Consider the following 22308-nt stretch of genomic DNA (forward strand, 5'->3'; position numbering starts at 1 on the left):
GCACCGCCTCCCACAGATCCCTCATCAGCTGCTGCCTTAGCTCAGTGGGGGAACAGCCTGCATGCAAGAGCAACCAAGCATGGGCCCAGCCCACAGCCCAGCAGAATACAAACCCAGAGCCGGGGGAAGAGAGGGTGAAGTACCCACATGGACTGGAGCCAAGAAAGTTCAGTCCTGGGCACCCACAAGCTCCACAAGGAGACCCTGCTTCCTCATGATACCAGTCCATGTTGGCCTTTCACATCACCTCTTCCGGGCAGGCTTCCCTGACTCCACCCCAGCCACTGGGACTCACTTGCCCCTCCGGATGGCCTGAGCCCTTCGCATATTTCTGTTCCTATCAGAGAAAGTCGACCTAAATGTGCAAACAAGTCATTCATTTATTTCACCAACTGGAATCCTCCAAGTCCACATCTGTGAAATTTTAACTGTTAAACAGTACTTAATGGAGATAAGATATTTGATATTTTTTCCAAATATATTATTCCTACTATTTTGGTTCTTGTTGTTATTTTTGTTATTCAAAGGTGCAATGCCCACAATCACTTTTAAATAACTCGCACCCAGTCCGGCCCACCAAAGTGCAGACAACTCACACTTGGCCCAGGAGTCAGTGGGGAGGGGGAGACTCAGCCCGGCCTCTGTGCTCACTCCCAGGCCTTCATCGGCCCAAAAGCTGTGCTCGAGACTTCCCTGCCTCAGCCCTGGACTGTCCACAAATCCCCAGTACCTGTGAGAGCACCACAGAGACCCCCAGCTTCATAGATGGGAATCAGTGGGTGAGGACTGGCTGGTTCAGTGCTCCCCAGCAGACGAGGACTAGTTCCACTGCATTTCAATAGAGGAGGCAGGGGGGAATTTGGGAAGGAACCCGAGGGGAAGGGGTGTTTGACCACTTGGTAAACCGGTAATCCGGTAATCCAGTAATCTGTCGAGAGTGAAGGCTGGGGTCAGGGAAGCAAGAGGGACCACCAACGGACTGGGGGACGTCACATGGCTGCCCCTGCCCCTGGGAAATGGAATGAATATTCAGGGGCTTTTGCAGGCTTCCTTCTGCTGATCCTGCATCCTGTTTTTCTGTGCTTCTGGGGGGAGGTTAGAAAAATAGGGTGGGCAATGGGCAGGCTGAACGGGGAGGCACCATCCCCCCAAGCCCCAGCAGACACAGGAGGTCAGTGCACAGGAGCAGAGCCCTGGAGGCCTCCCTGTTGCTAGGGACAGCTGGGGGGATGATGTGGGGCCCACCAGAGGCCTGGGCACGTCATCACTTTCCAGGTCTCAGAGTCCTACCTCTGAAATCAAAGGAGGGAAGTAAGGACCAAGTGAGCATGAAAGGCCTGTCCATCTCGGCTTCCCAGGGCTCATGCAGACCACCAGCCCTGGAGTCCCTATCTCACCAACTAAGGAGGGACCCCAGGATCTGGCCCACATCCCTCCACTCAACACATCTAGGCTCCCACCAAGGTTCCAGAAGGGCTGAGACAGTGAGGACAGGGAGGTATGGCAGAACCCCCCCCACACACACACAAACAAAACCACAGCCAACACCAGAACACCCTCTGTGCCTGCTGGAGAGGGGTTCATGCCCACTTCCCCTTCCTCCCCTGGGGCTCTCCTTCCCAGAAGAAACACAATTCAACACGGAGGGTAAGTTGAACAGCCAGACAGAGTTATGAATCCTTTTTAAAAAAAGAAAAAAAAGTTTTTAAATCATGGGAATGTGCCCAAGGAGGCACACAGGAAAGATCCGAGTAGAGCAAGACCTAGGGATGGACACCTGATCCCAGATTCTGAAGGTCGGCCCCTGGCCTTCCCCCAGCTACAGTTCTGGACACTTCTGGATCATCTAAAAGCTGGAAAGGATTCTGTTGCCTACAGGGAGAGGAAATCAGAGTGGGAGAACTGAAAGAGTGGGAAATAAAGGGGGGGGGGTCCATCTTGTCCCCCAGCGTCCCACACCTGCCCTCATGAGGCCCTCTCCAGGCAATGCCTCCTTCCTTCCTTCCTTCTTGGAGGCCTCAGACCCACCATTCCATGCTGGGCTGGTCTTCTGCACCACCAATGGGCCAGGATGGCCCAACAAGACATACACAAAATGCCAAGGCACAGTCGAACACCCACACCCACCCAAGGAACCTCAGCACCCCCACCCCAGAATAGAGCTGGGTCCACGAGCTGGCATCCCAACTTTCAGTGTCCTTGGTGTGAAATGGAGACACCATTCTCCCATTTAATCCTCACAAATAGGAAAACCGAGGCTCAGAGGGAATAAGTAACTTGCCCAAGGTCAAGGGCTTAAGAGGAGCAGAGCTGAGATATGAACCCGAGCCTTTTACCTTGCCACAATATATGAGGTACTATGCAAAACATTCACCTTTGCTTCTGCACTGGAGCCTCATACTCCAGTGCCTAACACTTAACATTAGGTGTCTACTATGTACAGGTGCCCGGGTCACAGACCCACCATGGGACCAGCCTCCAGCCTCAAAGACTCTGGATCTAGCGGGGAGGATGGTTACCCCATTCTACAGAGAAGCAAACCAAAGCAGGAAGGATTAAGTAGCTAGACCAAGTCCTAGATAAAACAAGGAGACCAGGAGCTAGAATCCCGGGACTCAGGGTGCGCTGAAAGCACTTGACTGCCTGGAGGCTTCTCTCTCTACCGCATTGCTCAGGAGCAGCACTGCACTGGCTGCAGAATGTGTTGGCGGCCTCCCCAGCTCTCCTGGGGTGCACAACGTCCAGGGTGACCTGTGAGTGCAGCCACACAAAGCAGGGATGCAGGCACTGGATTCTGTCCTGCTGCGGACCATGGGTTTCCAACAGTGCTGACTCAGCTCTCCCTCCAGGTAGCTTCTGCAGTGCTCTGGGCCAGAGGTGCCAGGATCAGACGCCCCCCCGCCACCCACCGCTCCCGGTCCACCAGATCCAGACAGGGTCTCCCCCAGCGTCCTCAGGAAGGGCCCAGGGCCCGGCCTTAGTCGTGGCCTCCTCCAGACCCACAGTCCACTCAACCAGGAGGGCTAAGCGGTCAACTTGGGGGAAGGTGGTGACATTCTAGCTGAGCCAAGACCACTGCCCGAACAGACTGCTAAACTGTCCTGTTAGGTGTGGAAGGGATGCAAATAAATAACACGCTAGCTTAGTTTCTATTTCAGAAAAATAACAGTTATTTGTGTCCTGTCCCAAGTTCAGTAAATGTATCCAACTAATTGTGGATTTTGTTTCTCATTTTGGATCAGGACTCAGCTCACACCCTAGCCATTAGCTCATTCTTAAGTGTTCCCTGTCCCAGGATCCCCCAACTCTTTCTTCATGGGAGGTGTGAGCTACAGGGCCTATGATCAGCTCTTTCGCTACCTTTGGGTTCCCTGATCAGGCCAGCTCTGTCCAAATCTGACCCTCTAGGGTCACCTTGATTCCTGGGGTCAGCCGGGTTCCCACCTCCCTCATGGAGTGGGTTGGTGGACACCTGGCTATGAGGGAACCCCAGACTCAGGGAACTTCAACTTCTCCTCTGATGTGCCAGCCTCCTGCGGCAACCAAGAGTCGGCTTCCCCACCACACACACACACACACACACACACACACACACACACACACACACACACGGCACAGGCCTGAGCATTTATCTGCACTTTAGTAGTCTCCCCCTGGGGGAGCCTGACTGATCTGACTGGCTCAGTAGCTAGAGCTCTTGACCTCAGGGGTCATGAGTTCAAGACCCTTAGGTGTGGAGATCATTAAAAAAAAAAAAAAAAAGTCTCTCCCTACCCCTGGATTCAGGGATAAGGGTGGCAGCACCTGGGAAAGGCCAACCTAGAGCCAAGTCTGATGGCAGGAAGGGAGGAAATTCCAGGGTTTCCCTGAGCCTCAGTGCTCTCATCTTCTAAATGGAACCATAATCCAGTCCTGCCTACCTCACAGTTCAGCAAGACAATGACTCAAATGAAAAAAAAAAAAAGGTGGGTGGGAGAGTTCTGCATAAATTACACAACGCCACAAGGATAAAGACTTTGTCACCCTCCCACCCCCAACCCTCTGGAGCCAGCTGGACCCAGCACGGACACAGCTCTACCCCAAGCAGCATTCACCTTATCTCGCTGAGAAGAGGACCTCATGCTTCTCAAATCCCAGATGGGCACACTGAGGTTTGGGGGCCGAACTAGGGTTCAAGCCAGGTCTCTAAAGCCTGTACTCTTCTGTTGCACATTAGGCTCCCTGAGTAGAATGATGGGAAACGTGCTCCACATGCCTCATCTGGTCCCTGGAAACACAGCCCACCTGGAACCCTGTGTCCTTCCCCGACCTCATTCAGTGGGGCTCTGGCTCAGAGGCCTCTGACTTCCCTCCTCGAGAAGACAACACCACGACCTCCCAGTTCAGCTTTTTCAACCAGCACAGGAAAAAAGAGGAAAAAAATGTACACCACAGCTTAACTTCAAGAATCCTCTCATAAGCAAAACAAATAGTTCAAAACACAAAAGCCAGAATGGTCCCTACCTGTGGGTTCATAGGGGCTTCCCCAAACGCTCCCCAGGAAAAAAAAACCATGTGCCGGTGCCCACCAGGGACCAGGCATTGGTCACATCACTTCCTCTTGTTTCCAGGTACAGAGGAGGAAATGGGGGCGCAACTTGCTCTGGACCCCAGAGGAGCCAAGTTGTCACTGGGACCACACTCCACCCTCTCTATTAGGGTCTGTCTTCCTCCCATACACCCCTCTTAACCACGGATCAATCTGTTCTCTGACCCTGCCCAGCCGCCGGTGTGCCGGGGCCCCGGGTTAGCATTTGCATCTACCCACCACCTGTATCTGCCCTGAAGATAGTGAACATGTCCTGGCAGAGTGGATGTCATCCCAGAGCAGAGAAACAGGCCCCATGGCAGATGGGAAGTGGGAAGTGGGGGTCCCCTTGAGGGGCCTCTCCCAGTCCAGGTCTCCTGTGCCAGGTCTGTCCCTGGTGCCCAGTGGTGGGCCCAGTCTCGTCCAGTCCTTAGGCATGTTGGCGACGGTCCTGGGGAGATGCTGAGCTGACCGAAGGGTCCAAAGAAAGTAGCAGCAGCTGTTGGAAAAGGGGCCAGTCTGACAAAGGCTCTGCTGTCACCTGATACCCTCATCCAGCCCCACAGCCTCTGATGGCTCCTCCAGCCACAGGCCTGAATGGAAACCCCAACGAGCCAGAGCTGCCCCCAAGCCTCCTTCCGTACCAACATTACTGCTCCTGTTGTCCGCTCCTCTCCCCGCAGTCTGCACCTAGAGCCAGAGGCCCACCACCTGCTGGCATGACCCCTCCTTCCCTGAGGATGCTCCTCTTCTGATGACCCTCCCCTGCTCTGACCCAGAAGCTGGGGGACCCCCACATGGCCATCGCACAAGTGGCCTGGCCACGAAGGGCAGAACACACAGGGTGCCTGGAAGAGGGGTGAACTGATGCACGGAGGGCCTCTCCCAGCTGTTAGGCTCTCCAAACTTAGCAGTGTCACCCCCCCCACCGTGCCACCTTGGGACCCCAAAACAAAGAAGCAGGTGCACATGTGAGGTGGGGAGTGTAGGATGTTATGTCTTTCTAGCAAGCCTGGGGAACAGACATCACCCAGACCTGCGATCCCAGCCCTGACAGGGTAGACTCCAGGATGGTAGCCCAACCCCAGACCCCCTTGTGCATGGCCATCGCACAAGTGGCCTGGCCACGAAGGGCAGAGCACACAGGGTGCCTGGAAGAGGGGTGAACTGATGCACGGAGGGCCTCTCCCAGCTGTTAGGCTCTCCAAACTTAGCAGTGTCACCCCCCCACCGTGCCACCTTGGGACCCCAAAACAAAGAAGCAGGTGCACATGTGGGGTGGGGAGTGTAGGATGTTATGTCTTTCTAGCAAGCCTGGGGAACAGACATCACCCAGACCTGCGATCCCAGCCCTGACAGGGTAGACTCCAGGATGGTAGCCCAACCCCAGACCCCCTTGTGCCTTCCTGGGCACAGCCAGATCCTAACCTAACCAAGCCTGAGGACATCCCCTCAGGACTCAGGACTCACCCCCTCACCCCGGGGCTCCTCCTATTCCTCAGAAAGCCTGGGGTTTCCTCGGCCCTGGACGGTGAGACACCGGGTTCTCAGCTAAGCCCAGGCTGGAAGACAGACCAATAGACAAATGGCTCAGGCAGCACGTGAGGAAGGAAGGTGAGCTGGCTGAGGCACATAGGGGTCTGGGGTCCCTCCTGGCCCTCCGGGGCCTGTTCTCCCCCAACCTATCCTTTCAGTCTCAGGCCTCACCAGACTGCTCTCACTCACACACATTCCAGCCACCCCAGACAGGCTACCAGAAACATCCCTGCCTACCCCACAACCCACCTTTTCTGCCTTTCAAATCCAGCTCAGGGTTTGAAAGTGCCTCCTCCAGGGAGACTTCCTGATAGCTAGGCTGGATGAGAAGCACTTCAGGCACCAGCACCCTTGCTTTGATCTCTCCCTACTGCTGTGATGGGCCCTGGGAGCTCCTTGAGGTCAGGAGCAGGTTCTCTCTTGGTACCCCAAGCACCTCAGCATCCTGGCCCACAGTGGGCAAGCCACAAACAGGGGAATGACAGAATAAATAAGGTCACCACAACCTGAGGGAACTAATTCAATGTAAGCTGAAGCATCTAAAACAAGGAGCCAGCAGGGATGTCCCTACGAAGGTGCCCTGGGAGCTCCAGACAGGGAGGCCTGCAGGGGCCCAGAAGGCCCCGAAGCCCTGGCCTGGCACCAGCCAGTACGAGTCCCTCCCTGCAGCCATGTGGTGGTGGATGCTGGCAACCGCCCACTCACTCCCCAGCCCATGGGGCTCAGCCCAGAGCCACTGCAGCCCTCGCACTGCAGAGGCAGGCACGTCTGCATCTCTCCACCCTTCTGCAGAGGCAGCGGTGGGGGGCTGGCCCATGGCCCCAGGCTTGCGCACTGCATGCGAAGCACAAGTGCCCAACCCCAGGGCACCCTGGCTCTCTGTTCCCTGATGCCACTGTCTTCAGCCAGGCTCCAGCTCCCCGTCTTGGCGCATGCTGGGGCTCTAATCCTACCCCATCGGCTGGGCAGCAGGGCTGAAAGGGAGGTCCAGAAAGCGGAGGGAAGAAGGCCTGCAGACAGTCCAGCGGAAATGGGTCTGAGGGCAGCAGCTCACTGGCCCTAACAGTGAAGTCATGGGTCCAGCAAACCACACAGACCCCCAGGTCAGCGATCCCTGGCATTTCTGTCACCCAAAAGTTGTTCCCAGTTGGAAGAAGGCTCTGGCAGAGAGAGGGGTTAGGCCAAGCCCTTTCTGGCATCTGGCCTAGAGCCAGGCAGAGCTCCTCAGCAGGGCCCAAGCCCACTCTTGAGGACCTCAGTTTCTGGGACCAAGTGCTGCAGCCCCTGTCTCCAGGAAGCTCCACCAGAGTCCTAGGCCATTTTACTGTGGAAGACGGTACTCTGCAGTGATGCCTAAGTCCTTCAGAAGGTGACTGTGGCAAGGGGGAGGTGCCCCAGCCATCCAACTCCAAGTCCTGAGCTCTAACTGTGGCCTCTTCTGCTCCCTAAAGTCCTGAAGTCCTACAGCTCCAGCTGCCCTCCCCCACCCACCCCACACCCTAAAAACCCAGGGGATCTCCCAGGCCTCTGCCAGCCCTGCCTGAAGAGTCCTTGCATCCTTGCGAGCACACACCCAGTGCACTGAGCTGGGAGAGGCCACAGCCACTGCAGGAGGCAGGACCCACCCTCAGGAAGCAGATACTCTAGGGGGCTGGTCCCAGGCTAGCATGGCCCACACTCAAGCGTGAACCCAGGAGTGCTGCCTTCCCACTCCACACAGCCAGTCTGCAGGGGTGGGCAGCAAGCTCCCCAGGAGCAGTGGGTCCCAGACTTTTAGATACCACTCCATGAAAAGACTTGAGAGAGAGAGAGAGAGAAAGAGAGAGAGAGAGAGAGAGAGAAAGAGTGTGTGTGTGTGTGTGTGTGTGTGTGTGTGTTTGGTGTCTGTGTACGTGTGGTCAATCGCATGACTATTTCTTCCCCAAGAACATTAAGAAATAACTAGTACTAACATTATTTCATAAAAGAGACACTGTTGCAACAACATAAACAAAAGTAGACAGACTCTCTTAATAAAGAGGGTTTGTTTATACTAAATGAACTGGATGCAGCTTTTATATTTGGGAAAACACATACACTCACATACACACCACAATGCCTCCTTTGTCATCATTTTCTTGCAGAAACTCTTGCATTAGACTGCATCAGGAAACCTCAGGCCAACCCCTCACCCCAGAGCCCACCAAACATCCCAAAAGGGTAGAGGTCACACACAGGTGAGAATCTAGTGGGGGACAAGGGCCCTCAAATATCCATTAATGGGGGAAGAAGACCCCTCCTTTAATTTGGGGACCCAAATCTGTCAAATGATCCCCCTCATAGGCAAGGAGTTCTTGGTCAGGAGGGGTCAAGAAAGGTCATTAGAGATTCCCATCTCATTTGCATGGTTCCACCAGAGACTTGGTAAGCCAGATAGTTGACCAGAAGAGCCCATGGCCAAGTCACACCACGGCTCAGCCTCAGTTTCTTCATCTGCTCAATGGAAATCATTATGACCTCACCTGGTTGAAGTTGGGATGAGAATTTTTACCAAGTACCTGGCACTCAGTAGGTATAGAATAAACCATGGCTGTTATTGCTAAGTTAATATTTGACAAAGGCTTCCCTTGGAGCAAGAAGAATATGCCTTTCCTTTTTTAACTGCCCAACCCTGACCCCTAGCAGCCCTCAGCACAGAGCCAGCTTTGCTGCTCAGTCCACAAATGGGTGGCTTCCTTGGGAGATGGCAGCCTCTTTGGGGAGGCCCCAGAAACCCCAGCTCCCATGAGAGGGCTCCTTCCATGGCACAAGAGCAGCCCTCTGGGGAACGATGAGCCCTGCCCTTTGCTTCTGACCACCAAATCTGCACAGCATGCTGCATGGCATTTGTCCCCTACAGCAGGAGAAGCAGCAGGCTCAGAGAGGTGAACCAGACTTGCCCAAAGGCAGGAAGGCCTGGGGAGCAATGCAAACGCAGTTTTCTAAAAAGTCTTACAAGTGCCTGCCCCCAAGTCTGGGCCATATTCAGTGCCTCCCTCTTCCTCTTTCAGGGCCCCCATGATCTCCATCCTCCAATCCTACATCCCACATCCAGAGCCCCTGCCCAGGCCTGTCCTCTGTCAGTGCCCTGCTGAGTGGTTTTAGCATTGGCATCCTTTTCTTTGTACCTTTAATCCCAAAAGGAGACTTGCCAAAGAGGCTCTAGAAAAACACAACATACCAGGGTGACATCCAACAGAAAGCCCTCCTCCCCCAGGTGCCCTCTTACCTGGAGACCAGAAGCTTCCACTTAGCCTCTCTCTGGCTGATCCTATGTACTGCGTGAGCACCCACGCTCACAACCCCACCTGAGCCCTCAGCAGGGACACTAGGGATGCTGAGGAAAAGCTGCACCCATTAATTAGACTCTCCCGAGAAAAAGTGAAGGGCCACCTCCTGCTTCACTAGCTGCCAGCATTTCCCCCCACCCCACCCTCACCCCCACCCTGGCTCCCTGATGGGTCCGTTCCCTGAGGGTATGGTGTGGTTTTGTTCAGTCCTATACCCTCTGTGCCTAGAAGAAGGCCCAGCACCTAGAGGGGGGTGCTCAATGTTCATTTCATGAGTAGAAGAATGAATAAGCAACCCCCATCACTCTACTGAGGGCCAAACTGAAGAAGCCCAGAGTGAGGGGAGGGGGGACTTACTTGGAACCACCGAGTTTATGTGTAAGATGAGTTAAGATTTACTCCAGAACTGTCTGACTCCCTCCCCTGCTCTAGGCTGCCCTTCTATGCACACATGTATGCACACGCACATGTACATACACACACACACACACCACCACCACAACCCTGGCACTGGGGCATCATAAGCCCTGATCAGCTAGGGCTCAGCAGGGATTAGCTGTCTATAGAGGCCTGAAATGGACACTCACAGGGGCAGGGTTGGGAAGCAGGACTAGGCAGGGATGGCAAGCTCCTGGGTGGCTTCATCGTACGGCCCTGCCCCACAGAGCAGGCATCTAGGGAGCACTTGCCATGTGCTGGGCCCTGTCCAAGGCTTTACTCTCCAAAACCAGTATGTGAAGAGGAACCATTACTGCCTCAGTTTATACAGGAAGGTCCTGCCACTTGCCCACAGACAGGGAACTGAGGACTGCCCGCCTGCCAAGTCCACGCATGGTTGTCTCTCCGACGTGCCCTTGTACTCTCTTCTCCTGTGATGAGAAAGAGGCCCAATGCTGAGGGTAGGTCCCAGGGATCCTAGAACCTGATGGAAACAGAACCAGGCAAAGCCTGGCCTTGGGTTAAGGCAGCAGGGAGGGAAAGAAGCATTCTCTTTATATTGTCCAAGTCACACAGCTTGTAAGGGACAAGCTGGATCAAGACGGCCTACTCCAGAGGCAGGGACCTGGTTGGCTGCCAGAAATCAGAGATGGAAAGGGGGCCCCGATGGGGTCATCTGCGAAGAAGAGAGGAGAAGAGCTCAAACCTCGGCTTCTCTGAGAATCCAAGAGATACAAAGATTTCCCCACAAGACTTGATCAAATGTGGCCCAAATCTACCACCCAGACACCCCTCACCACTCCCAACCGTGCCCCTTTCCTTCAAAGGAACTAATGGTCTCCTGTGTTCACTCTCATCCTGCACCTTGGCCCACATGGACCCTTCCAAAACACCTTCTCCATGTCCCATGCAGCCCAGGAAGCACACCCTTCTCTGCCCGCCCCTGGGCAAAGCAGCCTTGGCCTCCCTCTGAGTCCAGGCATGAGCCAGCAGACTCTCCTGGGTGGGGACTCAGCTCCCCCCTGGGCCCCAGCCCAGCCAGGGCACACTGGAGCTCGGGAAAGCCTAGAGGCCATGTTTCCACCCTCTCCATGCTCACATTCCCCAGCCAAATGTCTCCCGAGTCCCCAAAGACACCCTACCAGAGATGATGGCTAGCTCAGAAGCCTTTCCTCAGCGAGCAAGGTGAAAGACCTAAACCAATAACTCAGATTCAGGGAGAAGCTGCTCTGAGGGAAGAGGTCAGAGGAAAGAGACACAGAGCAGGGAGGTAGAGAGAGGAGGAGGAAAGGGTGACACTGGGTGGGATGTGGGCAGAGAAAGAGGGGCAATAAGAATCCTCATATACCCAGGGACAGAGAGAGGAAAGATGTGGAAAGAGAAATGCAGAATATGGGGGGAGCACAGGCCCTCCCCCAGACCCGGATGGGCCCCCTTCCAGGGCTCCTGCTCTTCTGTGCCATATGGCTCCTCTTACGGCTGTCATGAGGGTAAGGATTGGTTGTACAGGCCTGGCTCCAGCTGAAGCCGATGGGGCTACTTTGTTAGGAGACCTTGACCAGCAGACGAGCATGGATCCATCATGGCCATGTGTCAGGGTCCTATAAATAACTGCCATTGCGCCTTCCCTCTGCTGAGCATCTACTCCAACTCACCAGCCCTGGGCCCTGCCCCCTCCCAGCTGGGCCTCCCCACTCGCACCAGGCTTGGGGCCTGCCATGAGGGACAGAAAGAGTGCATACTCCCACCCCTGCCAGAGCCGCCTTCTTTGCTCATCTTCAGCCCAGCTCTGGCCCCCCTCTGTGAGGACTCCTAAGCAGTGGGCCTCAGGGGCAGGGCCCAGCAGGCCAGAATCCACCCCCACCACAGCTGTCCCTTCTCCCTGATCTGCCCCTCCCCCAACGGGCCCAGGCAGCCAACCTCTAATCCTCTGTCATCTGACCCAGGCTCCACCCTACATTGGCTCTGCCCAGTCACCCTACTGAGGCCCAAAAATGGACAAAGTCATTCACAGAGGGTCCAACAAGCCAAACGTAATAGGAAGATGACCTCATGACGCCCAAGCTCCAAGCCCACGCTCTGCACCCCAGCACTCTGGGGGCAGCCAGGGGCTAGCAGGCGAGAAGTGCGGTGCATACTCAGACCCTGGTTACCCTTCCAATACACTCTTATGTCTCCTCAGGGCCAGAGGCCGTGGGACCTTTTGACAGTAAGCTCCACAGCAATCAGAGCCTCACACATCCCGCTCTGCACTGCACCCAGGGCTCTGCCCAGGACCAGGCACACACCACATGTCCAAGGCAGGATTTGCTGAAGGAGGGAAAGCAGAGGAGCACACAGCACAAATCAGCCCACCCACAGCCAAGCCCCCAAATGCTCTTTTGTTTGTCCATAAACAGTCACTCTGCACCTGCTGGGGCCAGGTAAATGCCTGGACACACACACAGATCTGCCCTCCCCTCAGGGGGTGCACCCAGACCAGTGATGCAGGGTCAAGGTAGGATGACATGGTAATGCCAAGCCAAGACCCAAGGAGAGACATACTCAGCGGGGGACACAGGAGAGCTGGCCCCATGGGCACCAGAGGGCAAACTTTCCTTGACCCCATTGTCACCCTCTGAGTCCTGGTGGATATTTGGGCTGAGAGGGGAAACTGGGAAAGAAGAAAAAGAGAGATGAGACCCTCCTACCTAAGAGGATATTATCCAGGCCCCACACCAAAGCTACCACTTGTCCCTGGTCAGGAAATGCCCTCCTATGGCAACGCAACTGGAACTATCCCCATTACTCATTGGTTTGCCAGAGACGAGGCAGGGGCAGGGGTGCCTGTGAGACCACTGGCAATGTGAGTTAGATGGGGTCGTGAACACCATCAAAAGACGCTGGGGAGTTGACCCATGCTGCAACAAACTCTGAGCCACAAGAGGGCAAAGGGGAGAGGCTGGTGTGCATTGAGGCCTCGGGCTTCCCCAGAAAGGGGTACTGCAGCAGGGCCAACAAAGGAGGGGCCTGAAGGAAGGCTACTCTCTGGCTTCTGAGAGTAGGGGAGGGTCTCCTAACCAGTGCGCCGGGCCAGAGGGGAAGACAACAGCAGTACCACTAAACAACCCCAGTCCCCTGCAGCTCAGGCTTGCAAAGGGCCAGCCTTTGGCCAAGGCCAGCATCCATGGCCGACCAGCTGTCAGCCAACTGTCCATGCCACAGACCAGGAGCTAAAGAGAGAGCGGTGGCAGCTCAGTGGAGTCAGTGATGACATATTGCCACTTACAAGGAGGGGACAAATCTCATGCCTACTGCCCCTGAAATTAGCAAAAGATGTTGCCGCAGAGACAAGACAACCAGGGCAAAGGGGACACCGAAAGATCAAAGGGGAGCCAGAGAAGAGTAGGACATCAATGGAGTGGGGGCGGGGAACTTGTCTCACCTAACCTGCTACCCATTCATCTTCCTTAGCCCCTGAGGAGCAGGAAGTCGGCTTAGCCCATAGCTGCCGGCTCCAGGCACCTAGATGGATTACCCGGTCCTGGGCAGGAGGAGGATGGGGGGAGGAAGCAAAGGCAGCAGCATCTGCCCCCCTCAACCACAACCAGAGCTTATTGAAGTCCACCCAGCCCCCAGCCAGTATCTGTGGTGCTCTAATCCCTCCTCCCGCCTGGGGCAGGAGGCGGGGGAGGGGAGTCGGTGGGAAGGCTATACAGGGGCTGAGGCAGGCCAGATCCCGAGCTTGGCTGATGGCCCTAACCTCCATGCAAACCACGCATCTCCTTAGCCTGGGACTACAAGGATGAGCATCGGGACTCGCAGGGAGGCGCTGAGGAAGCTCTAACCGCCCCCCCCACCATCACGTGACTGCATCCTTAGGGAGCCCGAAGGTCTCAGCTGCAAAAGTCATTGTTTATAAACAGCCACAGACTGGTTGAAGGAGGCCGGCCTGTCCTCGGGTTCCCACTGCTGCCCGAGTGTCGGGTGGGAGAGACTCCGCTGGGGGGCACTGAGGGACCACCCTGGCTGGAGCACAGAATCTGCAATCCTAGATTTCAGAGTCCCAGTCGGCAGGGGAAGTGGCGTCAGCAGCTGGCGTGATCCAATTCAATGAACCAGAGGTGGCTTGGGATAGAAAGCTGAACAGGCGCGGACCCCCGCCCCCCAATACTGCATTTCCTGCACTGTCAGGGTGCCACGGGAAGCCCAGGCTCCATCCCCTTCGCCTGCTGCCAGTTGCTGTGGACACTGAGGGGTCGGGTTTCCTGCGGCGCCCCCCACGCCCCCGGTGTGGCCCCAGCTCCTTCGGGCCAGCTCCCCACCCAGGTGGTGGGCTCCCGGAGCCGAAGCCACCACCCCCTTCCCAGCCGCGGGAAACGCAAAGCCGGGGCTCGGAGGAGGGCACCTCCGGGAGGGGCGCGCAGTGCTGTGCTCCCCGGGGGCCGGGCGGGAGCGTCCGGGCCTCCGGCACCTCTCAGGAAAGGAAACCCGATCCCTCCTTCAGCCCGCGGGGACAGAAGGTGGAGAGGCGGATGGGGAGGAGGGAACGGCGGGCGCAGGAAGCGCCCAAAGGCCTGGAGCTAGACCGCTGGCACCCGAGGGCTAAGGGACAGCCTCGGGATTCCCGGAGCGGAGCGGCCCTGGGACACAAGGGGTAGGCTCCCTCCCCCTAGCAAGGGCCCAGCCCGCGTGGCCCGCGCGGGGCTGCGGGGCTAGGGGCGCCACCTCGCCTCCCAGCCCCCCGGCCCTCGGCCTCCAGGGCAGGATTTACTGGACCTCGCGCCCGGAGAGCAGCGTGGGCCGCCTCTTCTCCGTGGACAGGCGGAGAATATACAAAGCTGGCGGTGGGGAGAGCGGGGTGGGGGGAGAAGGAGGGGGTGAGAGGACAGCTGCGCCCTCTTCTGCCCCCGCTGGGGGTGGGGAGACAGAAGACGCGGACCGGAGAGGCGCATAGAACGTCGGGGGCCGCAGTCTATGGAGAGCCCCGAAGGCCCTCGGCAGCGGTCGTCCGGAGGTGACAGCGCCCGATCCCGGGTGAGGACCAGCCCCTGCGGGGGGAGGGACGGGAAGTGGGGGACAGGTGGCTTGGACCGCGCGGAGGCCGGGGATCGGGCTCGCTCACCTTCTCCTGCGCGCGCGTGAGCTTCTTCTGCACGTTGCTGGCGATCTTCCCTGCCGTCACCCCCTTGCTGCCCATCTCAGCCATCGCGGCTCAGGCCTGGCCCGGTGGCGGGCGCCGATCTCCCAGCCCCCAGCCCCTAGCAGCGCGTCCGGCCCCGGCTCCGGCTCCACGCTGCGCGCTAGACAGCCGAGCCGACTGACGGAGGCGGAGCGTGCGCCCGGCGAGCGAACGAGGGGGCGAGCGACGCGGGGACCCAGGGAGGGACGGACCGAGGGAGGGGCAGGGAGGAGGGGCCGGGCCTCGGACGGCGGTCAGCGCCCCCCGCCCGCCCCCTCTGGACTAGACTCTGCCTTTTAAAGGGCCATTGCGGGCCCGGGAACGCTTGGCTAAGAAGGAGGGAGCGGTGCGCGCGGATGCCGGGAGCTGCGGCGAGTGGGACTCCTGGGACACTCCTATGACACCGCCCCGGGGCGGAGACTAAGATGCCTGTCCTCCCCGGAGAGGAGGCCACTTTGAGACCGGTGCGTTCAAAGACCAGGGTTTAAGAGCTACGATTGGTGCGTGTCCCTGGAATCAGAGAAACGCCAACTGCGAGCGCGCGGCAAAAAGCCGCTCCCCTTCCTGGGGCTCGTCTCTGGCCTCACGCCGGACGTTCCGCCTCCTCCTGGCCTATAGACTCACCGGTTTCCACCTGGGTTCTCTGGGGGCCTCTGGGACAACTTCACATCTCGGTCCCTGGCACCTACCTAGTTCCATGCCAACCAGGATCTCCATCTTACCATTTGCTGATTGTTATTATTACTACTACTAGTACTACTACTATTACTACTATTTAACATTACTAAACGCTTACTGAGTGCCTGACACTTAGCTAAGTGCTTCCAGGACAGCCCTAAGAGGTGGGTGCTATTATCATTCCCCTCTTACAAATGAGGCATATGGGGCACCTGAGTGGCTCAGTGGGTTAAGCCTCTCTCTCCTGGGATCAAGCCCTGCCTCGTCGGGTTCTCTGCTCAGCGGGGAGCCTGCTTCCTCCTCTCTCTCTACCTGCCTCTCTGCCTACTTGTGATCTCTCTCTCTCTGTCAAGTGGATAAATAAAATCTTTAAAAAAAAAAAAAAGGGAAAAAAAGGGGCGCCTGGGTGGTTCAGTGGGTTAAAGCCCCGCGTCCTGGGATCGAGCCCCTGCTTCCTCCTCTCTCTCCCTGCCTGCCTCTCTTGCCTACTTGTAATCTCTGTCTGTCAAATAAATAAATAAAATCTTAAAAAAAAAAAAAAAAAATGAAGCACAGACTGGCCTGAAACCAAATCTCTTGATTCTGCACTTTAGGGTCTCAAACACTACACTGTGGGCTGGCTTCTCTTCTATGCTGGGGGCAAGAAAAAAAAAAAAATGATTGATGATCATTATTCAAAGAGAGGATAAAGTTATTGCTAACCAGCTTTGCCAACAAATCAATGACACTCATTCGAAATTTATAAGTATATATTCAATCTACTGATTCCTCTCACACCCCTTCCCCAAGTCACGTCAGAGACTTTGAAGGACGCCACAGCCCTTTGCTGTCCTGGAGGCCAAGGACAGCCCTGGAGGATTTCTCAGAGACTTGGTGGAGCTGAGTGGAGAAAGGAGTCCTGGAGGCCCTGCCGAGGACAATGGACAGAAGCCAGGGAAGGGACCCCTGTGAGGCTCCTGGGAGGAGCAGGAAAGGCTTTGCAGATCATACACCAAGACCCTTCCCCATACAAGTGGAGAAACTGAGGCCCAGGAGATAAAAGGTTCTGGCTTCCCTCTGCCTGGAAGTCCCCCCCGAACTCTGGCTGCTCCTCCTGGTTCTCCCCATTACTGCTCAGCACCCACAGAGGATGATCGTAACCTCCCTCCTGGCCTATTATTACTCCTCTTTTGCAGAAAGATAGACTGAGGCTTGCTGAAGGTCACAAGAGATAAGCAGATATCCAAACCCAGGTCTTCTGGCACTAAAGCCCTCAGCTGAAACACTGAACTGCTTCCCAGAAAAAACACCAAGCACTGCACGAATGGAAAGCATTCTGTCAAAATTATTATTATAAACTCATGATCGATTCACAAGTTACAAAAACAAAACCTAAATGACCCGGCCTGAGTTGCTAAAGCAACTTTCTTCTAAAATCTCAACATGCTTTCACCTCATGGTCTCTTTTCCTAATTTTATGATTGCCATTTTTCTAACCATTCCCTAAGAGTGATTTCTCCCAACACTCCTCTGAGGAAAGGAGCAGAAGTCAAACTGTATTCCAGCTGGCTCCCAGGGAACAGTGGGAGATTCTGCTTTGCTGGACTTCGGTGTTTCAAAGTATCACTTAACCAAAAAAAAAAAAAAAAAAAAATTAGAAGCAACAGTTATCGGCAGAATAGAATAAGTTAACTTGCACAGCAACCAAAGGGGCCGTTGAGGGATCATTCTAAGCAACTGTTACAGGGCTATAGCAACATGAAAATAATGCTTACAGTATAATTGTGAGTGAAAAGGAGAAGACCAAAAACTGGGAGCACTATCCTTGCAAGCACTAAAAATAAATACAAGTGCTCATGATCCAAGACTCAAAAGGACCATGCACAAAAGAAATAGATGTGTTTAAGGTTAAAGCATTATGGCTGATTCTTTCCTCTTAATTCCCTAAATATTCCGTAATATGCTATTTGGCCTTAATAACTAAACACACACACAGCTCTATCTTTAAACACGGTAATCCTTTTTTTTCTTAAAGATATTATTTATTTATTTGACAGGCAGAGATCACAAGTAGGCAGAGAGACGGGCAGAGAGAGAGGGAGAAGCAGGCTCCCTGCTGAGCAGAGAGCCGATTCCATGTGGGGCTTGATCCCAGGACCCTAGGATCATGACCTGAGCCAAAAGCAAAGGCTTTAACCCACTGAGCCACCCAGGCGCCTCCTAAGGAAATATTTTTGAAAATAAAATAGCACTCTCACAATACACAAGAAAAACACTAAGATCCCAATATAACTGGGCAAATAGCACAAATGGACAAGTCACAAAATTGGAGATTCAAATGATCAATAAACAGGTTTTAAAAGTTCAGTCTTAGGTCGCCTGGGTGGCTCAGGTCGTGATACTGGGGTCCTGGGTTGAGATGGAGACTGCATCAGCTTCCCTGCTTCTCCCTTTCCCTCTACCACTCCCCCTGCTTGTGCCGGCACTCTCACTCTCTCTCTCTCTCTCTCATAAATAAATAAATCTTAAAAAAAAAAAAAAAAAGTTCAGTCTTGGGGCACCTGCCTGGCTCAGTGAGAGCAGCATGTGACTCTTGATCTCAGGGTCATGAGTTCAAGCCCCACATTGGGTATAGAGATTACTTTAAAAAAAAAAACAAAAAGCAAAACTTTAGATGTCCAGTCTTACCAGGAAATTTAAAACGTATTCATTAAATCAATGAAAATATCATTCCTCCCTCCACTTTCATCAAATCAGTGAACAGTTTTTTAAGTTACATTACTTAAAACCAGAAACACAGACACTCACAGGCACTCTTCTGAGAGTATAACAGAAAATGGAATTTCTGGAAAGTGATCTTGCAGTATGTATTAAGATTCATCAAATGCTTTCATTCTTCAATCCTAGAATTTCAAGTCTAGGAAATAAATAAAAATTCAGTAAAGTTTAATCACACAGACTTCTGTCACCTTAATTTATGATCATGCAAAACTGAAAACATGAGTGTTAACTATTTATTCCCCTATTTATTGACATTGTTTACTGTTATTATTCATGTTTGCTCTGTCCCTCAGTCTCCAAACAGTTCTGAGCACCTCCTAGGTACCGGTCCTGAGCTGGGCTTGGCAGAAACGGTGGTGGGTTCCATAGGGCTCCTTTCCCAGGAGTGCGCCACATCTGGGACAGGATGGGATCTGGGAAGGGGCAGGGGGGCTCTTCAAGGGAAGGATATTGAAGACCTGAAATGGGCATTGATAGGAGAACAGGAAGGGAAACTGGTTCCTAATGGAGCCTCAAATATTAAGGCAAGAATAAATGAACAGCCAAGTAAATATACAATGTGTTCTGGGCTGTATATAGTGGATAGTGGATGCAATTTGGTCAGCTCAGCTGATTGACCTACTTTCTTTAGGGACTCTTTCCTCATTTGGTGTGGTTTGGCGCAGCCGTGTCCTTTTGCCATTATGTGTAGGTACCCCAGGCAAACCACTCACCCAAGCAGTAACAACTGGCTCAGGATGACCACATGACCCAAGCAGAGCCAATCAGAGCCTTCCTTGGGCATGAAGGGATATACGTCTATAGGAAAGGAAAGTTCCTCTTTTCAGAAAACTTGCTAAGATGAGAGGATGTGAGTCTAGAGTCCTCAGGGGCCACTTTGCCCACTGTGTGGACAATCCTGCCTAGAAGATGAAACTGACAAAGAGTTGGAGAGTTGGGGACAGTGAGAGAAATAGAGACAGAGAGACAGATGTTAACAACATTGTTTGAGAACTTGGTTCCAATCAGGTTTGGGAACTGCATGCCCCTCAGCTCCAACAGTCTAGCTACATGAACCAATACAAATTTTTCTTGCCGAGGCCAATTGGAAGTCACTTACAATCAAAAGAGTCATGGCTAATGTGTGTTCTCATAATAATGCCCTTCTGAGAGATAACCCTATTGACTCCCTGATGTATCAAGTAGGAGTTTCTCTGAAGTGCCTCTCCCTGGTCCATCTTTATTAATATAAACTGAAAGGGTTTGGGGGGTGGATTACAACTGAGAGTAGACATAAACCATGAGTGTTCTGGGCAAACCAGGATGTATGAGTACCTAGTGAAGGGATAGGAGGCAAGACTAAAGGTGGAAAAGGAAGCTGAAGACATGCAATTCACAATTTCTGCTCAAGCTGGTGCTGAGTGGACATCTGTCCACTTTCCCCAGCCTGTGCAGCCATAATTTAGGAGATCCTTGCAGAAAAGGCAGGGCAACCTTCCAGAGGAACTTCTGACAGGATACTTGTCCCGGGATTTGCCGCCTGGTTTTCAAACCTACCACCCCAGATGTTTAGCTCCAGCCTTGATTGGATTTAACTAGGTGCTGCAGGAAGAGTCTGGGGAGTAGGACCATCACTGGGCTACCAAATGCCTCCAAGATATTTCCAAGGCTTCTGGGAAACAAGATTTCCAGTAAGAACCAGTTACTCCCTTTCGCCATCAACAAATGAAGTCTCCAAGAGCAAAGCAAAATTTTTAAGATAATCAACTTACTTGTGCTTCTCCTCCATATTTTAAACTTTTGCTGTCATGTGTGTGGTTTGCAGTGCAGCTAAAATGTAGTACAGCAAGAAAATGACAACATCATAGTCTGTCACTGTTAGTCATGTGACCTTGGGCCAGTCACTCCCTGTAGCTTCTAAGAGAAGCAACAATACACACAGGGCAAGACTGAGAATTAGAGGTAACATAGGGCTTAGTGGCCTCAATAAATGGTAGTTACTATCATGACACATTGTCTTAAAGGCCAACAATTGTGTCTCTCAGTTAACCTGGACTGTGGCCGTCTTTGTGGTGAGACATAGCAGGATGACCTTTGCCAGCTTTACTGACGGACAAATAGAGATGCAGAAAAGCAAACAACCCTTTGCCCGGTGCTCCTTCAATAAATCACTGCTGACTTCCTTTGGAAATAAGATTCCAGACTTTGGAAAGGCTCACTGGAAATTTACTAGCATTGCCTTTGTATTATCTATGAAAAAAAATGGTTTCCCAAACAGAGAGCAGGGACAAAATGCCACATGCACGTTTTCAGACATTTCTAGGGTTTCATTTATTTATAAACAAACTAACAAGCTACTGGTCTCTTAAGAGGGAGGACTGGATGGTCCCTTGAAACTGAGCTTCATATACAAGTGACCAGGAGCCCCCAGGAAAGACATTTCAGAGCATGTAACAAAAGACTTGCAAGCATTGGCGTCCTAAGAACAGAACACAGGTTTAAGTGTGACACTCCTCACAAGTGAAAAAGTAAAAAGTGGGAAGCAGCCTCAATATCCAAGCATGGGCTGGCTAAATGAGTAAATTTCTAAGTTTTGGCACATCTAAATTTTGAATATTAAGCTCCCACTAAAAAGTGATAATTGGGACTTCCTCAGCATTTAAAAAGTCTGTTCTTTCAAAGAGACCATTATGAGGTCATTCAGTCACATAAAATCCACTCATCATGCATACGAAGAAAGGACTCGCAATGAAAACATATGAACAACTGTTATAGCTCAGTTACAAGAAGGTAAACAACCTGTTTTAAGAGACAACAACAAAAAGGCAAGCAAATGATCTTAAGAGACCCTTCATCAAAGATTGCAAAATGCACATGAGAAGACAGTAAATTTCATTCGTTTTTAGGAAAATTCTTCTCCCCTTATACCAGATTCCTCCTTCCTTCTTTATGATGAATTTTTCTCTTCTCATCTTTTTCTCCTACTTATTCTACTCAAGTTCACCATATATACCTGAAACATAATTGTGGCCCAGCTGAGTGTTTTGCTTCCTGAGCATCCTTGTGTCTGCAAGCAAGGCCTCCCTGATGCGTGTCACCTTGTCCAGACAGCCCCCAGGTGTGCTGGGCCTTTGAATGTACGCTTCCTAAAGTCTCATTTGCATCTGCTGCCACGCCCAGCCCCCAGCCTCGTGTCTTCACCTGGCTACCCACCAACACCTCCCCACCCTTCGGACCCAGCTTACACGTCGTCTCCTCTTGCGATCCTTCTTCCACCCACCTAACTCAGGCAGGGTTAAGTGACCCTTCTCTGCACTTCTCTGTGCCTGCTTTCTCACATACCTGATATCTCCCAAAAGCCAATCCGTGATTGTGAGGGGAAAACACTTTAGGACCCAATTCTTAATTTTGACAGTGAGCAGGGATACATCCAATGTGTTCCTCCCAGCCTGGTGGCGACCAGAGCAGAAGTAGAGGTTATGCGTCTTCATGGGGAAGAATCATTTCTTTCTCAGATGATGAGCTGAGAAATGACAACCTCCTACACAGAACTGTGGTGGCCTTTGAGTGGAGGCCAAGCTCCATTTGAGAACCACAGCCCCAGCTGACACTCCTGGGCAGCAGGGACTGGGTCTGGTTAGCTCTGACTCCCAACGCTCTCCCTCTCCGTGAAGCACGGATCAGACACTCAGCAAATCCTGCTAGAATGTTGCCACTGCACCTGGCTCTGGGCATGGTCCACCCACGGTCAGCCCAGGCACTCAGCAGCAAGGTGGGGAGACCTACCTAGAGCTGGTGTCTCTTTTGTGGGCAGGCTGTATTCAATCAAAGTCACCTGCCTTTCTGTCTTCACATAGGTCCCACCCCTGTCACTTCCTCTC

General features: G+C 53.3%; 1 protein-coding gene across 23 annotated transcripts in view; it reads right to left on the reverse strand.

Annotated features, from left to right (window-relative positions):
- Nucleotides 1-15388, reverse strand: part of BIN1 (bridging integrator 1) — a 55178-nt gene extending 39790 nt beyond the window's left edge. For 4 of the 23 annotated variants that reach the window (XM_032353938.1, XM_032353937.1, XM_032353940.1 and 1 more), the window contains exon 1: nucleotides 14954-15386. In XM_032353938.1, coding sequence (XP_032209829.1) covers nucleotides 14954-15037 — 84 coding nt within the window. In that variant the 5' untranslated portion in view covers nucleotides 15038-15386. Of the gene's footprint in view, nucleotides 1-14953 lie in introns of all 23 variants that reach the window. The other 19 variants (XM_032353950.1, XM_032353947.1, XM_032353946.1 and 16 more) reach the window with 10 other exon arrangements.
- Nucleotides 15389-22308: the final 6920 nt, after the last annotated feature.

Source organism: Mustela erminea, chromosome 8 (genome assembly GCF_009829155.1).
Source record: "Mustela erminea isolate mMusErm1 chromosome 8, mMusErm1.Pri, whole genome shotgun sequence".
NCBI classification, from domain to species: domain Eukaryota; kingdom Metazoa; phylum Chordata; class Mammalia; order Carnivora; family Mustelidae; genus Mustela; species Mustela erminea.